This window comes from Panulirus ornatus, chromosome 63, assembly GCF_036320965.1.
Source record: "Panulirus ornatus isolate Po-2019 chromosome 63, ASM3632096v1, whole genome shotgun sequence".
Lineage (NCBI taxonomy): Eukaryota > Metazoa > Arthropoda > Malacostraca > Decapoda > Palinuridae > Panulirus > Panulirus ornatus.
The window spans coordinates 21,175,496-21,196,024 of NC_092286.1; the positions used below are offsets into that span (position 1 = coordinate 21,175,496).

The following is a 20,529-nucleotide window of genomic DNA, read 5'->3' on the forward strand; positions in this document are numbered from 1 at the left end:
CTCTTGGAATGGAACCAGAGACATTAGGTCGAGGAGAGCTATGGTCTCATACCCATACCCCAATGGTTTAAAGTCTGCTTTTATAACTTTTCCTGTAGCTCGACAATAAACACTTCGTGCAGATGCTTCCGCTCAAACTGGAAGGTGAAGTGCTTACAAAGAGAGAAGATGAAGTTATTGATAACATCATTCGCGAAATATTTGGGCCGGATATCAACCTTGAATATATCGACAAAGATGCAGTAAGTAGGCAACTCGATGTCGTGTTTTTTTTTTTTTTTTACATTACTAGTTGTTTCTCATGAGAGACCAGAATCTTGTCCTTTTTCAATTGAGCCAAGTTATATTAATCACATTCAGAATTTTGTCTCAGTCTTAAAACTTCCTCATTAGGCAGAGGTCGAACATGTATCATTTATCTCTTCAAAAAAATAAATAAACCACCTTCCTTCTCTGGAGAGAAGTTGACTCCAGTGTACCACTATATATAGCTTATACAAGTCACGAATATTGCTGAAATGATCAGAGCTAAGAGAGAGACATCTTAAATCATGATAATAATACAAAAGAGAGACACTCCCATTTTACCTTCCAATTAGTTGTGTTCATTGATGAAGACTAAATCGCTTGCTTTCTTTTTCTCTTCCTACCTACAAGTCAGTACATGGTACGCCGCTCACAAGATCAAAAGAGAACATTGTTGTAAGTGTATTCGCCTTGCGTGCCCGACTTAATCGTATCTCTCTCTCTCTTTCTCTCTCTCTCTCTGTCTCCCTCCCTCCCTCCCTCCTTGTGGGTATCTCGAGGCCCCAAAAGAATGTTCGCGCACACCCAAGATGCTCTCTCTCTCTCTCTCTCTCTCTCTCTCTCTCTCTCTCTCTCTCTCTCTCTCTCTCTCTCTCTCTCTCTCTCTCTCACCTCGCTTTCAACTGCCCCACCCCATCCTCTTCGCCGGAACCCACCACGCCCTGGTCACCCACACCCTCTCTCTCTCTCTCTCTCTCTCTCTCTCTCTCTCTCTCTCTCTCTCTCTCTCTCTCTCTCTCTCTCTCTCCGTCTCTCTCTCTCTCCAGCGCTGAGACCTTTGTCCTTTTTTTACAAGTCAACACGCCCAAAAGTCTCTCTCTCTCTCTCTCTCTCTCTCTCTCTCTCTCTCTCTCTCTCTCTCTCTCTCTCTCTCTCTCTCTCTCTCTCTCTCTCTCTCTCTCCAGCGCTGAGACCTTACCCTTCAACTTGAGGACATGTGTTGCCACCCATCATCAAAGCTATACATCCGTTCATCTTGCGTCGTGGTTACGATCATGATCCAACGTAGTCCACCGTTTCGTAAACCTGCCGTTACGACCCACCCGTTTCCGACGACTTGCCATTTTAACGAGTGGGTGGGTCCTCTATCCTCGTTACGACCCACCCGTTTCCGACGACTTGCCATTTTAACGAGTGGGTGGGTCCTCTATCCTCGTTACGACCCACCCGTTTCCGACGACTTGCCATTTTAACGAGTGGGTGGGTCCTCTATCCTCGTTACGACCCACCCGTTTCCGACGACTTGCCATTTTAACGAGTGGGTGGGTCCTCTATCCTCGTTAGTGGAGGGGTCAAACTAGTACAATAACGCCGATGTGTGTGTGTTATTATTCCCAAGGTGTTCTGACTTTCCCTGCTCCTGCGTGGAGCTGCACGGTAGATGATTGGTGATGGATTATAATGTGAGCTGAGAGGAATGATTGGTGATGGATTATAATGTGAGCTGAGAGGATTATAATGTGAGCTGAGAGGAATGGTTGGAGATGGATTATAATGTGAGCTGAGAGGAATGGTTGGAGATGGATTATAATGTGAGCTGAGAGGAATGATTGGTGATGGATTATAATGTGAGCTGAGAGGATTATAATGTGAGCTGAGAGGAATGGTTGAAGATGGATTATAATGTGAGCTGAGAGGAATGGTTGGAGATGGATTATAATGTGAGCTGAGAGGATTATAATGTGAGCTGAGAAGATTATAATGTGAGCTGAGAGGAATGGTTGGAGATGGATTATAATGTGAGCTGAGAGGAATGGTTGGAGATGGATTATAATGTGAGCTTAGAGGATTATAATGTGAGCTGAGAGGAATGGTTGGAGATGGATTATAATGTGAGCTGAGAGGATTATAATGTGAGCTGAGAGGATTTTAATGTGAGCTGAGAGGATTATAATGTGAGCTGAGAGGATTATAATGTGAGCTGAGAGGATTATAATGTGAGCTGAGAGGAATGGTTGGAGATGGATTATAATGTGAGCTGAGAGGATTATAATGTGAGCTTAGAGGATTATAATGTGAGCTGAGAGGAATGGTTGGAGATGGATTATAATGTGAGCTGAGAGGAATGGTTGGAGATGGACTATAATGTGAGCTGAGAGGATTATAATGTGAGCTGAGAGGAATGGTTGGAGATGGATTATAATGTGAGCTGAGAGGAATGGTTGGATATGGATTATAATGTGAGCTGAGAGGAATGGTTGGAGATGGATTATAATGTGAGCTGAGAGGAATGGTTGGAGATGGATTATAATGTGAGCTGAGAGGAATGGTTGGAGATGGATTATAATGTGAGCTGAGAGGAATGATTGGAGATGGATTATAATGTGAGCTGAGAGGAATGATTGGAGATGGATTATAATGTGAGCTGAGAGGAATGGTTGGAGATGGATTATAATGTGAGCTGAGAGGAATGGTTGGAGATGGATTATAATGTGAGCTGAGAGGAATGATTGGTGATGGATTATAATGTGAGCTGAGAGGAATGATTGGTGATGGATTATAATGTGAGCTGAGAGGAATGATTGGTGATGGATTATAATGTGAGCTGAGAGGATTATAATGTGAGCTGAGAGGAATGGTTGGAGATGGATTATAATGTGAGCTGAGAGGAATGGTTGGAGATGGATTATAATGTGAGCTGAGAGGAATGATTGGTGATGGATTATAATGTGAGCTGAGAGGATTATAATGTGAGCTGAGAGGAATGGTTGAAGATGGATTATAATGTGAGCTGAGAGGAATGGTTGGAGATGGATTATAATGTGAGCTGAGAGGATTATAATGTGAGCTGAGAGGATTATAATGTGAGCTGAGAGGAATGGTTGGAGATGGATTATAATGTGAGCTGAGAGGAATGGTTGGAGATGGATTATAATGTGAGCTTAGAGGATTATAATGTGAGCTGAGAGGAATGGTTGGAGATGGATTATAATGTGAGCTGAGAGGATTATAATGTGAGCTGAGAGGATTATAATGTGAGCTGAGAGGATTATAATGTGAGCTGAGAGGATTATAATGTGAGCTGAGAGGAATGGTTGGAGATGGATTATAATGTGAGCTGAGAGGATTATAATGTGAGCTTAGAGGATTATAATGTGAGCTGAGAGGAATGGTTGGAGATGGATTATAATGTGAGCTGAGAGGAATGGTTGGAGATGGATTATAATGTGAGCTGAGAGGAATGGTTGGAGATGGATTATAATGTGAGCTGAGAGGAATGGTTGGATATGGATTATAATGTGAGCTGAGAGGAATGGTTGGAGATGGATTATAATGTGAGCTGAGAGGAATGGTTGGAGATGGATTATAATGTGAGCTGAGAGGAATGGTTGGAGATGGATTATAATGTGAGCTGAGAGGAATGATTGGAGATGGATTATAATGTGAGCTGAGAGGAATGATTGGAGATGGATTATAATGTGAGCTGAGAGGAATGGTTGGAGATGGATTATAATGTGAGCTGAGAGGAATGGTTGGAGATAGATTATAATGTGAGCTGAGAGGAATGATTGGAGATGGATTATAATGTGAGCTGAGAGGAATGGTTGGAGATGGATTATAATGTGAGCTGAGAGGAATGGTTAAGGAGATGGATTATAATGTGAGCTGAGAGGAATGGTTGGAGATGGATTATAATGTGAGATGAGAGGAATGGTTAAGGAGATGGATTATAATGTGAGCTGAGAGAAATGATTGGAGATGGATTATAATGTGAGCTGAGAGGAATGATTGGAGATGGATTATAATGTGAGCTGAGAGGAATTTTGTTCACTGTGTGAGTCAGATGGAGTTATTTCCTCCTCTGTGGCTGGGGAAAGGCAGGGGCCCCTTCGTGGGTCGTAGGGCCCCTGTCAGGCTAGGACACGCTAGGGCACCCTCCCTGGCTAGGACCAGCTAGTTTGGAGGAGATGAAGTGTTCCGTGAGAGCTTAGGGAACCACAAGAAAACGTCGCCTAGTGCGTTAGAATGATCCTCAAATCCCATTCATGAAACCACCTCAGGGAAAGTCGTATCACCTTGACAAGGCAAGAAGGATGTCTCAAAGGCGCTTGTTAGGGTCCTCAACCCTATACACGGAAGGGCGGCTCAGATGGAGGACTGGGTTATCCTCTCCCTGCTAGGGACATCTGAATGAGGAGCCCCTTGGGCACGTGGAGTGGGTGCCTGCCGAAGGAGGAGGTTGTGGTGTATGTATGGTGGTCAGGCACAGTGTGGGTGGAGTGGGTACCTGACGAAGGAGGAGGTTGTGGTGTATGTATGGTGGTCAGGCACAGTGTGGGTGGAGTGGGTACCTGACGAAGGAGGAGGTTGTGGTGTATGTATGGTGGTCAGGCACAGTGTGGGTGGAGTGGGTACCTGACGAAGGAGGAGGTTGTGGTGTATGTATGGTGGTCAGGCACAGTGTGGGTGGAGTGGGTACCTGACGAAGGAGGAGGTTGTGGTGTATGTATGGTGGTCAGGCACAGTGTGGGTGGAGTGGGTACCTGACGAAGGAGGAGGTTGTGGTGTATGTATGGTGGTCAGGCACAGTGTGGGTGGAGTGGGTACCTGACGAAGGAGGAGGTTGTGGTGTATGTATGGTGGTCAGGCACAGTGTGGGTGGAGTGGGTACCTGACGAAGGAGGAGGTTGTGGTGTATGTATGGTGGTCAGGCACAGTGTGGGTGGAGTGGGTACCTGACGAAGGGGGAGGTTGTGGTGTATGTATGGTGGTCAGGCACAGTGTGGGTGGAGTGGGTACCTGACGAAGGAGGAGGTTGTGGTGTATGTATGGTGGTCAGGCACAGTGTGGGTGGAGTGGGTACCTGACGAAGGAGGAGGTTGTGGTGTATGTATGGTGGTCAGGCACAGTGTGGGTGGAGTGGGTACCTGACGAAGGAGGAGGTTGTGGTGTATTTATGGTGGTCAGGCACAGTGTGGGTGGAGTGGGTACCTGACGAAGGAGGAGGTTGTGGTGTATGTATGGTGGTCAGGCACAGTGTGGGTGGAGTGGGTACCTGACGAAGGAGGAGGTTGTGGTGTATGTATGGTGGTCAGGCACAGTGTGGGTGGAGTGGGTACCTGACGAAGGAGGAGGTTGTGGTGTATGTATGGTGGTCAGGCACAGTGTGGGTGGAGTGGGTACCTGACGAAGGAGGAGGTTGTGGTGTATTTATGGTGGTCAGGCACAGTGTGGGTGGAGTGGGTACCTGACGAAGGAGGAGGTTGTGGTGTATTTATGGTGGTCAGGCACAGTGTGGGTGGAGTGGGTACCTGACGAAGGAGGAGGTTGTGGTGTATGTATGGTGGTCAGGCACAGTGTGGGTGGAGTGGGTACCTGACGAAGGAGGAGGTTGTGGTGTATGTATGGTGGTCAGGCACAGTGTGGGTGGAGTGGGTACCTGACGAAGGAGGAGGTTGTGGTGTATGTGTGGTGGTCAGGCACAGTGTGGGTGGAGTGGGTACCTGACGAAGGAGGAGGTTGTGGTGTATGTATGGTGGTCAGGCACAGTGTGGGTGGAGTGGGTACCTGACGAAGGAGGAGGTTGTGGTGTATGTATGGTGGTCAGGCACAGTGTGGGTGAAGTGGGTACCTGACGAAGGAGGAGGTTGTGGTGTATGTATGGTGGTCAGGCACAGTGTGGGTGGAGTGGGTACCTGACGAAGGAGGAGGTTGTGGTGTATGTATGGTGGTCAGGCACAGTGTGGGTGAAGTGGGTACCTGACGAAGGAGGAGGTTGTGGTGTATGTATGGTGGTCAGGCACAGAGTGTGGGCTGCAGCTGTACCTCCAAACAGCTTCTCCTCCTGACAGCAATTTAGGCCACAGGAAGAGAGAGCCTCCTGCTGTTGTATTGGAGCCTCCTGCTGCTGTATTGGAGCCTCCTGCTGTTGTATTGGAACCACCTGCTGTTGTATTGGAGCCTCCTGCTGCTGTATTGGAGCCTCCTGCTGTTGTATTGGAGCCTCCCGTTGTTGTATTGGAGCCTTCTGCTGTTGTAGTTGAGGCTCGTCCTGTTGTATTTGAACCTCTTCTTGTGGTATTTAAGCCTCCTGCTGTTGTATTTCAGCCACAGAAAGAGAGCCTTCTGCTGTGTTTGGGCCTCGTGCTGTTGTATTTGAACCTCCTCTTGTATTTGAGCCTCGTGCTGTTGTATTTCAGCCACAGAAAGAGAGCCTCCTGCTGATGTATTTGAGCCTCCTGCTGTTGTATTTGGGCCTCGTGCTGTTGTATTTGAACCACAGAAAGAGAGCCTCCTGCTGTTGTATTTGAGCCTCCTGCTGTTGTGTTTGGGCCTTGTGCTGTCGTATTTGAACCACAGAAAGAGAGCCTGCTGCTGTTGTATTTGAGCCTCGTGCTGTTGTATTTGGGCCTCGTGCTGTTGTATTTGAACCACAGAAAGAGAGCCTGCTGCTGTTGTATTTGAGCCTCCTGCTGTTGTATTTGGGCCTCGTGCTGTTGTATTTGAACCACAGGAAGAGAGCCTCCTGCTGTTGTATTTGAGCCTCGTGCTGTTGGATTTGGGCCTCGTGCTGTTGTATTTGAACCACAGGAAGAGTCTTGTGCTGTTGTATTGGGGCCTCGTCCTGTTGTATTTGAGCCTCGTCCTGTTGTATTGGGGCCTCGTCCTGTTGTATTGGGGCCTCGTCCTGTTGTATTGGGGCCTCGTCCTGTTGTATTTGAGCCTCGTCCTGTTGTATTTAGGCCTCGTGTTGTTGTATTTGTACCACAGGAACTTAGCCTTGTGCTGTTGTATTTGAGCCTCGTCCTGTTGTATTTGAACCTCGTCCTGTTGTATTTGAGCCTCGTCCTGTTGTATTTGAGCCTCGTCCTGTTGTATTTGAGCCTCGTCCTGTTGTATTTGAGCCTCGTCCTGTTGTATTTGAGTTCCAGGAAGAGCCTGGTGCATGTCACTGTCTTCCTTGGTCACTACTGAGGGTTGACAGATGGGGGTTGCAGTGCCTAGTAGGTAAGTGGTGGTACTGGGCAGTGATCAGTCACTGCCTGGTGCAGTGACTCCCAGATGAGGCTGAATGAAAAGAAGCTCCCACGCCTCAGTGCCACCCCCTGGCCTGCTCCCATGCCTCAGTGCCACCCCCTGGCCTGCTCCCACGCCTCAGTGCCACCCCCTGGCCTGCTCCCACGCCTCAGTGCCAACCCTGGCCTGCCCCCACGCCTCAGTGCCATCCCCTGACCTGCTTCACGCCCCACTGCCATCTCTGGCCTGTGTCCCACGCCCCAGTGCCATCCCTCTGGCCTGCTCCCACGCCTAAGTGCCACCCCTTGGCCTGCTCCCACTCCTCAGCGCCACCCCCTGGCCTGCTCCCACGCCCCAGTGCCACCCCTGGCCTGCTCCCACGCCCCAGTGCCATCCCCTGGCCTGCTCCCATGCCCCAGTGCCACCCTGGCCTGCTCCCACGCCTTAGTGCCACCCCTGATCTACTCCCTTGCCTCAGTGCCACCCCCAGGCCTGCTCCCACGCCTCAGTGCCACCCCCTGGCCTGCTCCCACGCCAGTGCCCTCCCCTGGCCTGCTCCCACGCCTCAGTGCCACCCTCTGGCCTGCTCCCACGCCTCACTGCCACCCCTTGGCCTGCTCCCACGCCTCAGTGCCACCCCCTGGCCTGCTCCCACGCCTCAGTGCCAAGTCCAGGCCGACTCTACCTTAGGTATCCTACATCACTGATACTGTCAGCTCTCTGTACCAGCTGCTGTCAGCCCTCTGTACCACCTGTTGTCAGCCCTCTGTACCAGCTGCTATCAGTCCTTTGTACCATCTGCTGTCAGCCCTCTGTACCAGCTGCTGTCAGTCCTCTGTACTAGCTGCTATCAGCATTCTGTACAAGCTGCTGTCAGCCCTCTGCACTAGCTGCTGTCAGCCCTCTGTACCAGCTACTGTCAGTCCTCTGTACTAGCTGCTGTCAGTCCTTGTACCAACTGCTGTCAACCCTTTTACCAGCTGGTGTCAGCGCTCTGTACTAGTTGTTGTCAGTCCTCTGTACCAGCTGTTGTTATCCCTCTGTACTAGCTGCTGTCAGTCCTCTGTATCAGCTGCTGTCAGCCCCTGTACCAGCTGCTGTCAGTCCTCTGTACCAGCTGCTGTCAGTCCTCTGTACCAGCTGCTGTCAGTCCTCTGTACCAGCTGCTGTCAGTCCTCTGTACCAGCTGCTCAGCCCTTTGTACCAGCTGCTGTCAGTCCGTACCAGCTGTTGTCAGCCCTCTGTACCAGCTGTTGTCAGCCCGACCATCTGCTGTCACCCCTCTGTACCAGCTGCTGTCAGTCCTCTGTACCAGCTGCTGTTAGTCCTCTGTACCAGCTGCTGTCAGCCCTTTGTACCAGCTGCTATCAGTCCTTCGTACCAGCTGTTGTCAGCCCTCTGTACCAGCTGTTGTCAGCCCGACCATCTGCTGTCACCCCTCTGTACCAGCTGCTGTCAGTCCTCTGTACCAGGTGCTGTCAGCACTCTGTACCAGGTGCTGTCAGCCCTTTGTACCAGCTGCTGTCAGTCCTTTGTACCAGCTGGTGTCAGTCCTTCGTACCAGCTGTTGTCAGCCCGACCATCTGCTGTCACCCCACTGTACCAGCTGCTGTCAGTCCTCTGTACCATGTGCTGTCAGCACTCTGTACCAGGTGCTGTCAGCCCTTTGTACCAGCTGCTGTCAGTCCTTCGTACCAGCTGTTGTCAGCCCGACCATCTGCTGTCACCCCACTGTACCAGCTGCTGTCAGTCCTCTGTACCATGTGCTGTCAGCACTCTGTACCAGTTGCTGTCAGCCATTTGTACCAGCATCTGTACCAGTTGTTGTCAATCCTCTGATTCAGCTGCTGTCAGTCATCTGTACCAGCTGTTGTCAGTCCTCTGTACCAGCTACTGTCAGTCCTCTGTACTAGCTGCTGTCAGCCCTTGTACCAGCTGCTGTCAGCCCTTTTACCAACTGCTGTCAGCCCTCTGTACGAGCTGCTGTCAGTCCTCTGTATCAGCTACTGTCAACCGTCTGTACCAGGTGCTGTCAGCCCTCTGTACCAGCTTTGTCAGCCTTCTATACCAGCTGATGTCAGTCCTCTGTACCAGCTGCTGTCAGTCCTCTGTACCAGCTGCTGTCATCCCTCTGTAGCCAACTGTTCGCAGCCATCTGTCCCATCGGCTGAGGCACTGTCGTCTCCTGGGCGTGCTGAAGCTGGCCTGCGCTACATGCAGGAGCAGGGAAGGGTGGCAGAGTGCCCAGTACGGTTTCCCAGTTTTCCCGGTCATAACGTAGTGCGCCAGGTAGTCCCGATCTACTGGTGGTATGTTCTGCATAGCTTCAAGTGTACTGGGGTACAGCCCTGAGTGTATCGGGTACCGTATGCACTGACCTGAGTGTACCGGTACCGTGTGTACTGTCCTGAGTGTACCGGGTACCGTATGTACTGTCCTGAGTGTACCGGGTACCGTGTGTACTGTCCTGAGTGTACCGGGTACCGTATGTACTGTCCTGAGTGTACCGGTACCGTATGTACTGTCCTGAGTGTACCGGGTACCGTGTGTACCATCTTGAGTGTACCGGGGTACCTTCCTGAGTGCACCGGGTACCTGTGTACCGTCTTGAGTGTACCGGGGTACCTTGTGTACCGTCCTGAGTGTACCAGGTACCGTATGTACCGTCCTGAGTGTACCGGGGTACCACACCTTGGTAATTACAAATCTGTGCCTTACAGTGACAACTCACTGCATCAGTTACAGTTCATTGTCATGACTCGGTGTTCCATGGTGATGACTCACTGTTCCATGGTCATGACTCACTGTTCTAGGGTCATGACTCACTGTTCCATGGTCATGACTCACTGTTCCATGGTCATGACTTTCTGTTCCATGGTCATGACTCACTTCCATGGTCATGACTCACTGTTCCATGGTCATGACTCACTGTTCTAGGGTCATGACTCACTGTTCCATGGTCATGACTCACTGTTCCATGGTCATGACTTTCTGTTCCATGGTCATGACTCACTTCCATGGTCATGACTCACTGTTCCATGGTCATGACTCACTGTTCCATGGTCATGACTTTCTGTTCCATGGTCATGATTCACTGTTCCATGGTCATGACTCACTGTTCTAGGGTCATGACTCACTGTTCCATGGTCATGACTCACTGTTCCATGGTCATGACTCACTGTTCCATGGTCATGACTCACTGTTCTAGGGTCATGACTCACTGTTCCATGGTCATGACTCACTGTTCCATGGTCATGACTCACTGTTCCATGGTCATGACTTTCTGTTCCATGGTCATGATTCACTGTTCCATGGTCATGACTCACTGTTCTAGGGTCATGACTCACTGTTCCATGGTCATGACTCACTGTTCCATAGTCATGACTCACTGTTCCATGGTCATGATTACTGTTGTAGGGTCATGACTCACAGTTCCATGGTCATGACTCACTGTTCCATGGTCATGACTTTCTCTTCCATGGTCATGACTCACTGTTCCATGGTCATGACTCACTGTTCCATGGTCATGACTCACTGTTCCATGGTCATGACTTTCTGTTCCATGGTTATGACTCACTGTTCCATGGTCATGACTCACTGTTCTAGGGTCATGACTCACTGTTCCATGGTCATGACTCACTGTTCCATGGTCATGACTTTCTGTTCCATGGTCATGACTCACTTCCATGGTCATGACTCACTGTTCCATGGTCATGACTCTGTTCCATGGTTATGACTCACTGTTCGATGGTCATGACTCACTATTCCATGGTCATGGATCACTGTTCCATGGTCATGGATCACTGTTCCATGGTCATGACTCTCTGTTCCATGGTCATGACTCACTGTTCCATAGTCATGACTCACTGTTCCATGGTCATGACTTTCTGTTCCATGGTCATGATTCACTGTTCCATGGTCATGACTCACTGTTCCATAGTCATGACTCACTGTTCCATGGTCATGACTCACTGCTCCATGGTCATGACTCGCTGTTCCATGGTCATGACTCTGTTCCATGGTTATGACTCACTGTTCCATGGTTATGACTCACTGTTCCATGGTCATGACTCACAGTTCCATGGTCATGACTCTCTGTTCCATGGGTGTGACTCACTGTTCCATGGTCATGACTCACTGTTCCATGGTCATGGATCACTGTTCCATGGTCATGACTCTCTGTTCCATGGTCATGACTCACTGTTCCATAGTCATGACTCACTGTTCCATGGTCATGACTCACTGTTCCATAGTCATGACTCACTGTTCCATGGTCATGACTCTCTGTTCCATGGTCATGACTCACTGTTCCATAGTCATGACTCACTGTTCCATAGTCATGACTCTCTGTTCCATGATCATGACTCACTGTTCTATGGTCATGACTCACTGTTCCATGGTTATGACTCACTGTTCCATGGTCATGACTCACTGTTCCATGGTCATGACTCACTGTTCTATGGTCATGACTCACTGTTCCATGGTCGTGACTCTCTGTTCCGTGGTCATGACTCACCGTTCCATGGTTATGACTCACTGTTTCATGGTCATGACTCACTGTTCCATGGTCATGACTCACTGTTCCATGATAATAACTCACTGTTATATGTTATAATTCACTGTTCCATGGTCAATAACTCACTGTTCCTTGGTCAATACCTCACTGTTCCATGGCAACATTTCACTGTTCCGTGTCTGTGTCACTCTTCCATGGCTGCATTTCACTGCTCCGTCCTTCATTGCCGTGGTCACTGCTCCGTCCTTCATTGCCGTGGTCACTGTTCCGTCCTTCAGTGCTGTGGTCACTGTATGACAGTGAACTAAGTTCATTTCCCGTCATCAACACACGGGTCATGCACTCCGTTCCGCTCCGTTCCATATGTTTCTTTAATGTTCCATTCTTTCCATTCGTTCCATTTATGTTCCATCCGTTCCATACATTTCATGAAAGTTCCATATGTTCCATTAATGTTCCATATGTTCCATGCGTTCTATTAATGTTCCATCCGTTCCATACGTTTCTTGAAAGTTCCATATGTTACATTAATGTTCCATATGTTCCATTTGTTCCACTAATGTTCCATTCGTTCCATACGTTCCATTTGTTCCATTAACGTTCCATACGTTCCATTAACGGTCCATACGATCCATTAACATTCCATGCGCTCCATTTGTTCCATTTACGTTCCATACGTTCCATTTGTTCCAACAACTTTCCATACGTTCCGCACATTTCATTTACGTCTTAATAGTTCCACTTAACGTTCCATACGTTCCGCACGTTTCATTTACGTCTTAATAGTTCCACTTAACGTTCCATACGTTCCACTTCACGTTCCACTTCACGTTCCATTTCACGTTCCACTTCACGTTCCGTCTCAGCTCGCCAGATGATTGTGTGTCTTGCTAATGCTCCGTAAAGTCACTGTCTTTCTTCACTGAGCAATTATCAGTGACCAGTGCATAGTGACTCTCACTGTTGGCCAACCTACAGTGACAGCTGGAAGCTTTCACTGGGCACTGTAGTGCAAGCCTCCTGTAGAGACAACAACAACAACAGCTTGTATGAACTACAATAGTAGTAACTTGTATTGACTACAACAACAGCTGTAGCCTGTTGTATTTACAATAGAATAGCTGTAGCCTGTTGTATTGACAAGAACAGCTGTAGTCTGTTGTAGTTACACGGACAACAGTAGCCTGTTGTATTTACAAAAACAGCTGGAGCCTGTTGTATTGACAAGAAGAGCAGTAGCTTGTTGTATTAACAAAAACAGTTGTAGTTTCCGTTGACAAGAACAGCGGCGTTCTTTTTCGTCTGCAACTTGAGTTCTGGAGTTCAACAAAGCCGCGTTCTATAGTTTCGACTGAGCGCCGCATGCGTTCTCCCGTCGCTCGCTCGCGGGCCGCGCCGTCAGCTCACGGGTGTCCAAAGGGCGCCATGGTGGCCATAGGTGCCCCGGGCGTGTGTCGTGTCTGTGGTGACGCGGGCGTGCGTCGCGCGGGCGTCGGGCGTCGCGTGGGCGTGCGTCGGGCGTCGGAGGGGGTGGTGGCAGTAAGTGCGCGTCTCAAAGTGACGAAAAGTGCCTCAGTTTCATCCCTACCCTCCCCTACACTCCACGGGTCGTGTGTGACTCCCTCCCCTACACTGCACGGGTCGTGTGTGACTCCCTCCCCTACACTCCACGGGTCGTGTGTGACTCCCTCCCCTACACTGCACGGGTCGTGTGTGACCCCCTCCCCTACACTGCACGGGGCGTGTGTGACTCCCTCCCCTACACTGCACGGGGCGTGTGTGACTCCCTCCCCTACACTGCACGGGGCGTGTGTGACTCCCTCCCCTACACTGCACGGGGCGTGTGTGACTCCCTCCCCTACACTGCACGGGTCGTGTGTGACTCCCTCCCCTACACTGCACGGGTCGTGTGTGACTCCCTCCCCTACACTGCACGGGGCGTGTGTGACTCCCTCCCCTACACTCCACGGGTCGTGTGACTCCCTCCCCTACACTGCACGGGGCGTGTGTGACTCCCTCCCCTACACTCCACGGGTCGTGTGTGACTCCCTCCCCTACACTGCACGGGTCGTGTGTGACTCCCTCCCCTACACTCCACGGGTCGTGTGTGACTCCCTCCCCTACACTGCACGGGGCGTGTGTGACTCCCTCCCCTACACTGCACGGGGCGTGTGTGACTCCCTCCCCTACACTGCACGGGTCGTGTGTGACTCCCCCCCCTACACTGCACGGGGCGTGTGTGACTCCCTCCCCTACACTGCACGGGGCGTGTGTGACTCCCTCCCCTACACTGCACGGGGCGTGTGTGACTCCCTCCCCTACACTGCACGGGGCGTGTGTGACTCCCTCCCCTACACTGCACGGGGCGTGTGTGACTCCCTCCCCTACACTGCACGGGTCGTGTGTGACTCCCTCCCCTACACTGCACGGGGCGTGTGTGACTCCCTCCCCTACACTGCACGGGGCGTGTGTGACTCCCTCCCCTACACTGCACGGGGCGCGTGTGACTCCCTCCCCTACACTGCACGGGGCGCGTGTGACTCCCTCCCCTACACTGCACGGGGCGTGTGTGACTCCCTCCCCTACACTGCACGGGGCGTGTGTGACTCCCTCCCCTACACTGCACGGGGCGTGTGTGACTCCCTCCCCTACACTGCACGGGGCGTGTGTGACTCCCTCCCCTACACTGCACGGGGCGCGTGTGACTCCCTCCCCTACACTGCACGGGGCGTGTGTGACTCCCTCTCCTACACTGCACGCGGCGTGTGTGACTCCCTCCCCTACACTGCACGGTGCGTGTGTGACTCCCTCCCCTACACTGCACGGGGCGTGTGTGACTCCCTCCCCTACACTGCACGGGGCGTGTGTGACTCCCTCCCCTACACTGCACGGGGCGTGTGTGACTCCCTCCCCTACACTGCACGGGGCGTGTGTGACTCCCTCCCCTACACTGCACGGGGCGTGTGTGATTCCCTCCCCTACACTGCACGGGGCGTGTGTGACTCCCTCCCCTACACTGCACGGGGCGTGTGTGACTCCCTCCCCTACACTGCACGGGTCGTGTGTGACTCTCTCCCCTACACTGCACGGGGCGTGTGTGACTCCCTCCCCTACACTGCACGGGTCGTGTGTGACTCCCTCCCCTACACTGCACGGGGCGTGTGTGACTCCCTCCCCTACACTGCACGGGGCGTGTGTGACTCCCTCCCCTACACTCCACGGTGCGTGTGTGACTCCCTCCCCTACACTGCACGGGGCGTGTGTGACTCCCTCCCCTACACTCCACGGTGCGTGTGTGACTCCCTCCCCTACACTGCACGGGGCGTGTGTGACTCCCTCCCCTACACTGCACGGGGCGTGTGTGACTCCCTCCCCTACACTCCACGGTGCGTGTGTGACTCCCTCCCCTACACTGCACGGGGCGTGTGTGACTCCCTCCCCTACACTGCACGGGGCGTGTGTGACTCCCTCCCCTACACTGCACGGGGCGTGTGTGATTCCCTCCCCTACACTGCACGGGGCGTGTGTGACTCCCTCCCCTACACTGCACGGGGCGTGTGTGACTCCCTCCCCTACACTGCACGGGGCGTGTGTGACTCCCTCCCCTACACTGCACGGGGCGTGTGTGACTCCCTCCCCTACACTGCACGGGGCGTGTGTGACTCCCTCCCCTACACTGCACGGGGCGTGTGTGACTCCCTCCCCTACACTGCACGGGGCGTGTGCGACTCCCTCCCCACACCTCACTATGTCTCGTTGTCTCCCACTTTTATCTCATTTCTCCTCCCCACCCCTCCGCTACTCTCCCCCTTTTTCCTCCTGAACTTTCATGTGGCATGCCCCTTGCTCGACCCTCCTCCCCTCCCCCCCAGCTGCCATGTTGGTCACAGTGTTTGGCATGTTCTTCCCCCGCACCCCAACACCCCACAGCCCAGACGAAGGTGACGACCCCGTGTGATATATGCCCTTCATGACTCCCCCTCCCCCTCGACTCAAATCACCACCGCCCCCCATATATCACTTTCTTCCATTTCATTCACTCGTTCCCACTGCCTCTCGATTCAAACCACCACCGTCCCCCATATATCATTTTCTTCCATTTCATTTACTCCTTCCCCTCGGACGCCTCCGTCGTGGTCATGCGCACAGCTCATCTAAGGCTCGAGGTGTAACGCCATCGGGCGTGGATCGCTGTTGCCCAAGGTAGCGAAGAGCGTCTTTGTGCTAGAGGTCCCACCCACCCAGCCACCACTACACACCCCTTCTCCCACACACACATTAGAACTTCAACACGGACCTCTGCCTTGGTTCGCAACGGGAGGTCTGTTGTGGCGGACGTCTGGGCTGAAGGAGGGTCTACTGTCTTTGTTCTCGGCGTAAACCATCCATTTTTATGTCCTCGTGTTGGATGGATGGCAGGTTGGGCCTGCGTCGTCTTAATGCATAGTCTCGCTGTGGGTTCAATATGGAGGAATGCCTTCCCATTTCATCTCTCCCTCAAGTTGCGCATCTCTCTTCATTTTCTTCTTCTCCCTCACTCACTCACCTCGGCGTGAGGGAACGTGCGCGTGGCATAGCCAGTGTTCGCCTGAGGTGGTAGAGTCCTTTTTCCCCTGAAGTCCCATAGCCAAACGTTCCACCGTCGCGGAGAGAGAGAGAGAGAGAGAGAGAGAGAGAGAGAGAGAGAGTCAGTCAGCGTTATGGAACACGTCCGTCATGCATGATGTCGCCCTTTGTGACAGCGCACCCCCGCCTATCGGAGCTTTGACCCCTTCTTGGCGCTCGCGCTCCCTCCCTCCCTTGTGAGCTAGCGGTCGCGTATGCGCTCAGCCACACACACCTCGAGCCTTTATATGACCCGTGCCACGCCCTTCGGGTCTTTACCACACCACCTCACCTTCTGTCGGGGTGTCAAGCCACACCACCCGCGCCACCGAAGACCATCTACACTCAAGGCCCTCTTTTGCTCTGTCGCCCCTCCTCCTCCTCCTCCTCCCACGGCCCGCTCACTGGTGAGGGGGGGGGGGGGGGCTTTGTGGTTCTACAGCTGTGCCTCTGTCTATCCAAAGACCTCATTCACCTGGGGGGACCGGGCGGGGGGGGGGGTTTGTTTGTTTCACTGGGTCAAAATGGTTAGACCACCTTGGTCGTCGACATGTAGAAGGGCCCCGGTGGTGCGGGTCGCGGCCTTCCAACTTCGCAGGGGCGTCACATAATGTTGTCTGGTGGATTCTTGCATGTGACCACCTCCCTCTTGTGACCTGTCCTCTCAGTGTGTTCCTTGTTATTATCATTATTATTATTTTCTTTCATCATTTATTATCATTCCTCTTCTGACCATTTAACAGATTAGTCTCGAGTGATTTGAAACAGGTAAGGCACACTTAAGTATTGCTACTACTACTACTACTACTACTACTAAGTGTATTTTGTACTTCACACGAGCCTTGAATGATAGATTAGTGTGTGTGAACGAATCTGTCACCTTTGGCTATCACAATATATTGTTTCTTTTCTTTTTTTTTGAGAATGCACCGTTCACCAGTGTGCTTTGTCACGGTCCATAACTGGGGATTTGATGAGTCTTTTTATTTATCTTTTTTGATATTATATTTATTTTCCTTAATGCCAGTTCCCTCACTATGTGTGTGACACGCCATCACGTAGCTCTTTTGTTTTATTTTTTTTTTTTTTGTCATTCTTTCACACCTTAAGATATACAGTCAGGTATCAGAAAAAGAGTTCAACCTCAAGTCGCTCCCAGAATCATTGTCAAACATGGATCAGTGTAATGTTTGCAACTCCTTCCTCCTCCTGGTCATGCAGGCGAAGCTCAACCTATTCATCAGGTTCCCAGTTGAGGTGATCTACTACCTGAAGAGCTTGTTTAGTTCTCCTCAATTTTATAGCCACGCATGTGTCGTCATTGTCACACTAGGGGTCGGCGAAGATGGCCAAAACTCTCACACCCAAATTAGGCTGAATCACCAAAAAAAAAAAAAAAAAAAAAAAAAAAAAAAGAGATATGCTGGGTTCCCCTGCACAAAGTGTCTTAGCTATGGTGTCTCCTGAGCTCGAAATTCCAAGTCTCTCTCTTTCAGAAAGCTTCTTGTGTATCAGGTCTTCGCCAACGCCGCCAAAAAAAGGGCATTTTAGAATGTCGCCTCCTGGGGGAACAAAAGTGCACTGCCCTTTGGGTATTTGAAGGCTTTCTCATAGAGACAGATAGATGGTCTCCCTATGTCTATCTGCTGGGACTATGGAGTGCCTTCAGATCACCGAAGACTTTTGGGATGTGTACATTGACATACATATATCCCTCAACATCTCTCTCCCTATTTACCCTGATCGTATTCCCTGAGGGAAAAAAGATCACTTTCTTCCCTCTCTTGTTTTCCCCTGTGATACGTGTTGCCTCCCTAATGATATGAATGCTTGACACCTCTTGTAAGATAACGTTGATGACTGACGCATGACACGTGCAGGCGTGAGAAGGGACATAGGCACCTTTAGATCCAACTGTAGAATAGAAGTTTAAGTTCTTCAATTTGGGCCAGAGATATTAAATGGATCCTGATGATGATTTCTAGTCATAATTTACCATATACTGTCAAAGTTCATAACTAACCTGGAAGCCTTCATGTATGTGCCATTTAGTTTTGTTTTCAAAGGGCTTCACCATATCTACATTTATCACTAAGCCTGGCCTTAGATAACATATCACCAGAGCACTGGCTTTGCCAATCAGGCAGGACAATCCTTGACACTCTACTACTGTGACCTGAGACGTGACCTCACTTTTGAGTCACCTTAACCCTGTGGGGGCCAGCTGACCTTGTTCTGACCTTTGCAGGATACGTCCATGGAACCTGAGGAGGTGTTGGCACTCAAACTAAAGAAACAGGAATCCAACCCGTTCATCGACCCTATACAGAAAAACAACGATGTTGACATGAGAGGTGAGGGGCCCATGGCTAGAACCAACCCAGCTAGTAGTGTCCTCATAGCTACTACTAACCCAGCTAGTAGCTAGTACCAACCCGGCTAGTAGTGTCATCATAGCTAGTACTAACCCAGCTAGTAGCTAGTACCAACCTAGCCAGTAGTGTCCTCATAGCTAGTACTAACCCAGCTAGTAGCTAGTACCAACCCAGCTAGTAGTGTCCATAGCTACTATTAACCCAGATAGTAGCTAGTACCAACCCGGCTAGTAGTGTCATCATAGCTAGTACTAACCCAGCTAGTAGCTAGTACCAACCTAGCCAGTAGTGTCCTCATATCTAGTACTAACCCAGCTAGTAGCTAGTACCAACCCAGCTAGTAGTGTCCTCATAGCTAGTGGTGTCCTCATAGCTAGTACCGTCCCAGCGAGTAGTGTCCTTATAGCTAGAACTAACCTAGCTAGTAGCTAGTACCAACCCAGGTAGTAGTGTCATCATAGCTAATAGTGTCCTCATAGCTAGTACCAACCCAGCTAATAGTGTCCTCATAGCTAGTACCATCCCAGCTAGTAGTGTCCTCATAGCTAGTACCGTCCCAGCTAGTGGTATCCTCATAGTACCATCCCAGCTAGTAGTGTCCTCATAGCTAGTACCATCCCAGCTAGTAGTGTCCTCATAGCTAGTACCAACACAGCTAGTAGTGTCCTCATAGCTAGTGCCGTCCCAGCTAGTAGTGTCCTCATAGCTAGTACCAACCCAGCTAGTGGTGTCCTCATAGCTAATACCATCCCAGCTAGTAGTGTTCTCATAGCTAGTACCATTCCAGCTAGTAGTGTCCTCATAGCTAGTACCCTCCCAGCTAGTAGTGTCCTCATAGCTAGTACCAATCCAGCTAGTGGTGTCCTCATAGCTAGTACCATCCCAGCTAGTGGTGTCCTCATAGCTAGTACCGTCCCAGCTAGTGGTGTCCTCATAGCTAGTACCATCCCAGCTAGTGGTGTCCTCATAGCTAGTACCATCCCAGCTAGTAGTGTCCTCATAGCTAGTACCATCCCAGCTAGTGGTGTCCTCATAGCTAGTACCAACCCAGCTAGTAGTGTCCTCATAGCTAGTACCATCCCAGCTAGTAGTTTCCTTATAGCTAGTCCCGTCCCAGCTAGTAGTGTCCTCATAGCTAATACCATCCCAGCTAGTAGTGTTCTCATAGCTAGTACCATTCCAGCTAGTGGTGTCCTTATAGCTAATACCGTCCCAGCTAGTAGTGTCCTCATAGCTAGTACCGTCCCAGCTAGTAGTGTCCTCATAGCTAGTACCATCTCAGCTAGTAGTGTCTTCATAGCTAGTACCATCCCAGCTCGTGGTGTCCTCATAGCTAGTATCTTCCCAGCTAGTAGTGTCCTCATAGCTAGTGCCAACCCAGCTAGTGGTTTCCACATAGCTAGTACCGTCCCAACTAGTGGTGTCCTCATAGCTAGTACCGTCCCAGCTAGTAGTGTCTTCATAGCTAGTACCGTCCCAGCTAGTGGTGTCCTCATAGCTAGTACCGTCCCAGCTAGTGGTGTCCTCGTAGTACCAACCCAGCTAGTAGTGTCCTCATAGCTAGTACCGTCCCAGCTAGTAGTGTCCTAGCCAGTAGTGTCCTCATAGCTAATACCATCCCAGCTAGTAGTTTTCTCATAGCTAGTGCCATTCCAGCTAGTAGTGTTCTCATAGCTAGTGCCATTCCAGCTGGTGGTATCCTCATAGCTAGTACCGTCCCAGCTAGTAGTGTCCTCATAGCTAGTACCAACCCAGCTAGTGGTGTCCTCA

The 20,529-nt window shown here is 50.9% G+C and overlaps 1 protein-coding gene across 22 annotated transcripts in view; it reads left to right on the plus strand.

The window, feature by feature from the left end:
- The window catches only part of para (sodium voltage-gated channel paralytic), a 534,209-nt gene that overhangs the window by 394,853 nt on the left and 118,827 nt on the right, over positions 1-20,529 (plus strand). For 17 of the 22 annotated variants that reach the window (XM_071656463.1, XM_071656459.1, XM_071656474.1 and 14 more), the window contains 3 exons: positions 99-242; positions 658-702; positions 18,633-18,738. In XM_071656463.1, the coding sequence (XP_071512564.1) occupies positions 99-242; positions 658-702; positions 18,633-18,738 (295 nt within the window). The remainder of the gene's footprint in view (positions 1-98; positions 243-657; positions 703-18,632; positions 18,739-20,529) is intronic. The other 5 variants (XM_071656475.1, XM_071656476.1, XM_071656479.1 and 2 more) reach the window with 2 other exon arrangements.